General features: G+C 65.0%; 3 protein-coding genes across 3 annotated transcripts in view; 1 reads left to right on the top strand and 2 right to left on the bottom strand.

Annotated features, from left to right (window-relative positions):
- MNEG_4618 (Uncharacterized protein) overlaps positions 1-865 on the bottom strand; it is a gene marked incomplete at both ends in the record, with an annotated part of 4,745 nt that extends 3,880 nt beyond the window's left edge. Inside the window, 2 exons of the mRNA XM_014046910.1 lie at positions 430-496; positions 782-865. Coding sequence (XP_013902364.1) covers positions 430-496; positions 782-865 — 151 coding nt within the window. The remainder of the gene's footprint in view (positions 1-429; positions 497-781) is intronic.
- Positions 866-1,802: 937 nt separating this feature from the next.
- MNEG_4617 (hypothetical protein) lies at positions 1,803-3,164 on the top strand (the record flags this gene model as incomplete). The annotated part of the gene is made up of 4 exons (XM_014046909.1): positions 1,803-2,180; positions 2,427-2,514; positions 2,711-2,853; positions 3,024-3,164. The coding sequence occupies 4 exons, from the start codon at positions 1,803-1,805 to the stop codon at positions 3,162-3,164; spliced, it is 750 nt and encodes a 249-aa protein (XP_013902363.1).
- Positions 3,165-4,159: 995 nt separating this feature from the next.
- The window catches only part of MNEG_4616 (Dynein light chain, flagellar outer arm), a gene marked incomplete at both ends in the record, with an annotated part of 1,411 nt that continues 894 nt past the window's right edge, over positions 4,160-4,676 (bottom strand). Inside the window, 2 exons of the mRNA XM_014046908.1 lie at positions 4,160-4,243; positions 4,491-4,643. Coding sequence (XP_013902362.1) covers positions 4,160-4,243; positions 4,491-4,643 — 237 coding nt within the window. The remainder of the gene's footprint in view (positions 4,244-4,490; positions 4,644-4,676) is intronic.

The raw sequence follows: 4,676 nt of genomic DNA, 5'->3' as shown, positions 1-4,676 counted from the left end.
GGGGGGAGGGGGGGTGGGGGGGGGGGGGGGAGCAGGCCGTGGGACACGCAGCACCACGCCGCACTGCAAGGTTGCGACCCGTGGGGGCGCACGGGTCACTGCTGTGGCCGTGCTTGCTGCTGCTGCCGCGCACTTGCCAGGCCGGGCTCGGGACTTCTGCGGCGGCTGCCATCTTTGACAGGTGGTGCGCCTGTCAGCCTGCCACCCGACCAGCACCACGCCCGCACCCCTGCCCCCGTCGCGTCGCACACTGCGCAGGTGCCCTGCTGCCCTGCCACGCTTCTCGTGCAGTCCGCCCATCCACGACTTTCCCCGCAAGGACTGCCGCCATGGTGTGCGACGATGCGCTGCCACGCACTGCCACGAAGACAGGGCGCGCAGCACTTTCTAGCGCACGAGCGGGCCCCGCAGCGGCGCCGAGCCCCGCACCATGGTCCTGCTTGCGCCACAGGCCCCTGGACTCCAGAAGCTGACGGAACTGCTCCACGTTCGCCTCCTGCACAAGACACCAGGACCGCCAGCGCGAGGAGCCAGGATGAGGGCCGCACGCGCCATCGGGGCGTGCATGGGCGCGTTGCAACCTCCCTGGCACCCAACTGCCAAGCATCGCACCGCAGCGCCCCCGCTCGCATGTGCACGTCCGCATGGGCGACACGGTCAAGAGAAAGTGGTCTGTGCAGGCGGTTGCAGAACGGGCCTGATGCCCAGGCAGCGCGCTATCGCGCGCATGCTGCATCTGGACGCTTTGCAGCGCACGGGCGCACCGACAACCGACCCGCACCTGCTGCTCCACAGTCAGCCCCCAGTCATCGAGCTTATTCTCAGGAAGATATGGCTGAATCCCTTGGAACTTTAGAGGCGTCATTGCCCCACTCCAAGGGCACGGCACAAACGTGCAGCCTGCACCACGTGAAAGGGGCGTCTACACTCCTTCGACGAGGTGTATAAGCACCAGGGATCGTCCTGCTAAGCGTTTTGCTATCCTGCTGGCCCGCTGGTGCCCCAGCCCGGCGGTCAGCAAGCCGTAATCGAGGAATAGGGGAGCTCCATCGCTTGAATGGTGATCAATATAGTTTTTGTGCATTCAGGCTCAACATACATCTCACGAATCCCGCAAAGCACGGCAACGAAGAGGCACAAGCTGAATTGGTTTCATATGGCCCCCCTGGGGCCTTCCAAAACATTCTAGGACCTCTGTATAGGACTTGTACATAAGTCGTTGTGTTTAGTGTTGAAGGATCCCTCAAGTGAAAAACTGCTCATCCCTTGTCGACGGCTGAGCGGCCCCTCTGTCCAGGTGGGGCGTAAAATCGTTTATGAAAGAGATTTTGACACGTTGTTCACCAGACGGGGCCTTCGTTGGAGCCCGTGTGCAACGCCAGTAGACCAGCAGCTGGTGTCAGAGGTGCAGCAGATGCACAGGGAGTGCAGCATGGGGACCGTTCTGATTTTCGCTGATCAAGCAGTCTTCTCGACTGCATTCACTATCACTCACGCCCTCAGATCCGTGGATTGGAAGGACACCGGCGACCAGGGCTGACCCGGGCTCCAAAATGCCCACCCCCACTTACGGTAAATCGTCTTGGCCCACGTTGGGAGTTTGGATCAATACGAGCAGCTGGGATGGCCGCTGTCTGCGTGCAGGGCCACAATCGTGCTGTTCACAGGAGCCCCCACTGGGGCCGATGGACGGCCGCCGGGCCGCTGCCACCCTAACTCCCGACGAACGTCCCTCCCGATCACCACCACCACCACCACCACCACCACCACCACCACCACCGTGCGCGATCCCATCCCCAGACATGTCGGCCCCCGACACGCAGCGGAGGCCCAGCAACCGTTACATAGAGTACCTGCACATGTACACGCGCCGCCTGCGCCTGTCCGCGCCCGGCCCGGCCAAGGACGGCGCCGGCCTCATCTGCGGCTCGGGCCTGCACGGCCGCGCGACGCCGCTCAAGGGCAAGGGCATGCCGCCCCCGGACAACAAGGAAGCGGACTTCAACGCGGGCGGCATCCGCATGGTGCCCGGCGTGTGGTGCCACCACGCGGACACGGACGTGCTCAACGCGCGCCGCCCCATCACGGCCGCTGACCTGGCGTTCCGGCCGTCGGTGCGCTACTTTGCCAGCGCGTTTGCGTCCAGCATGAAGGGCGCCGCAGCGGTCGTTGTGCAGGAGGTGCGACCGCAAGACCGCGCGCGCGCGCGCGCTCTCGCCGCGATCACGGCAGCAGCGGCCAGTTGGGGTGCCGTGCGCGACACCGTGACGAGCGCTCTGGAGGCCGCGGCGGGCTGGCCGTCTGCGGCGGAGCATGCGCGAACAAAGAGTAGATCATGGCTTCTTGACAGCATAGTGAAATCGACCCTGCTCCTCAATGACAAGCGCGCACCGCCCTCGCGCCCCTGCCCCTTGAAACGTCCTCAGGAGCCGGAGAAGCGGATGGTGCGGCGTCGCGGCGCCCAGGCGCCGCTGGACGGCGTCGTCCACACCAAGCGCCGCGTGCACGCGGACTGTGAGCGCGGGGGCTGTGAGACCCAGGGCAGAGTGTGTGTTGCAGCGGTGCAGGGGCGAACCGCGAGCATCAGGGGCCAACTGAGGCCGCAGCACGTGGGGTGAAGGGGCGGACGGCCCGCCGCGGCGCACATTCTGAGGCGGCGACGAATGACCCTCACGCGCGACCCTCTCGATCCACTGCCACACTTGCGCAGCGGATGAGGCGACCAGCCTGGACTGGTGGGACAGCCCGCGCAGCAGCACGCGGTCGTGGCAGCTGCCCAGCCGCCCCGTGACCGCGGACAGCATCATCCGCCACCGCTACTCCGACCCCAGCAGCGACCCCAGCCCCGCAAAGGTGCGATGGAAATGAACTCTAAGGAGGTTAAGGGGGCACAGCAGGTGCCGGTGGTGGCAGGATGGTTGAGCAATATCACAAGCACGCAGCAGAGATGATGACGACCTGCAGCTGCAGCAGCGTTGTACTTTAGTCACGAAGCCGCGTCTTTTCATCCCCCTCCCCCTCAGCTGAACACGGCCCGCAACGCGGGGCCGACCCAGTCCAAGCCCACACCGGAGGCGTCGCGCGCGGTCTTCAACACCGCCCTCGACGGCTACTGCGCCAACAAGGGGCGCGCGCACTACGGCAGCACCTTCCGCCTGGGCTGATGGGTGGCAAACGCGGGCCGGTGGCGAACGGCGGGAACCCGCTGCCTGTCGAGCGGGCAACGGGCAGGAGTTATGGGATCCTGTGACCTAGAATCTGATGTTGCAACCGGGGTGATCGGCAAGGTGGTAGCGGCGGCACGACGGGCAGCGGCAGCGGCGCCAGCTGCGGCCGCTGCCGCGCCCACTTGCGCCTTCAAAAAAGGGGTCCCGGGGCGCCCGCCGTACACCATGCCGTAGGGTGAGAGCGGATATTTCATACTTCATGTCATTTCATTCCACCTTCTCGTGCGCCTAACCTCAAGTTTGTGTGCTGTACATACACGGGCGCATCCACATGGCACATGAAGTGTCACGCGCCCACGTTTTTGGAGTGCTGTGCCAAAGCAAGCCTTTGGGTCCGATGGAGTGTGCAGCCAGCAGGGCCGACTCCCAATAGCGTCCTGCGCAGCGGCACTGCCGCTGCATGACATCACTTGATCAGAACTGTGCCTGCAACCCGCCACACCACCTGATGGGCTGCCCGTGGCGCAACCGCTCCGGGGCATGCTCCCCCTTACAGTCGTATTGGAATCAGCATACGAAGGGGCGCCGCATCCCCCTGGGCGGGCGCTAATGTTGGGCTGCAAGGGGCGGGCCACTCGGGGCGGCCGATGCAACCGTCGTGCCATGTGGGGATCTATTTGCTCAGGGCCGACAATTTGAGGGCCCCAACACCGATCTTTGTTGTGCTTTCTGAATGTAGCAGTGCAGCGGAGTTTCCATTACCACCCCGCACCAACAGCCCCATGTCACGTGTTCCCTGCCCACGCTTCCGTCATGAAAACGCGGCGCTGCACATAGATGAGTTGATGCCGCCCGGCACTTGCAGGCGTTTGCCACCAGTCCTGTAATCGCCATGCCCTTTACAGACATTGGCAGTACCGAGCGCCCCGCACCATCCAGGGAGGCAGTTCAAATCCGGCCAGCGGCAGACCGGCAGCTGCCCTGTATGCCAGCTACTTCCCCTTCTTGCCCTTGCTCTTATCCTTCCCCGAACCGCCGTCCTTTGAGCCGCTGGCCGCCGCATGGAACGGGTTGTCCTGCAGAACAGTAATTCAAAGGGGCCGAGCGATCATGTTAGGACGACGGCCAGGCGCCATTGACAGGCGAGACCCAGACGCCGGTCATCCACAAACAAGAGCCGCAGCTGGCATCTGTGGGTCATCATGGTCCGCCCACCCTGCCGCCGGCCGTGCAGAATCAACGCCTCCAGACCAGCAGCACCCAATGCGCCCGCCCCCAAAACCCGGTGCTGGCGTGCCCCAAAAGGGGCCACAGCACGCGCACCTCGGCGTCATCGACCTCTGGGTTGTTGGGCGTGTGCTCGTACACCAGCGCCGCCAGCTTCGGCAGGTTCGCCCCCGCCACCCGCGCCTTGAGCGTCCCGTTGCGGAACAGCAGGAACAGCGGCTCGCTGCGCCCCGCGTGCTCCAGGACCGCCTGCAGGCCCTCGGGCGCCGCGCCGCGCGGCGG

This window comes from Monoraphidium neglectum, assembly GCF_000611645.1.
Source record: "Monoraphidium neglectum strain SAG 48.87 unplaced genomic scaffold scaffold00651, whole genome shotgun sequence".
NCBI lineage: Eukaryota > Viridiplantae > Chlorophyta > Chlorophyceae > Sphaeropleales > Selenastraceae > Monoraphidium > Monoraphidium neglectum.
The sequence above is the reverse complement of the archived record's forward strand: the minus strand, read 5'-3'. Positions and strand labels throughout refer to the sequence as shown.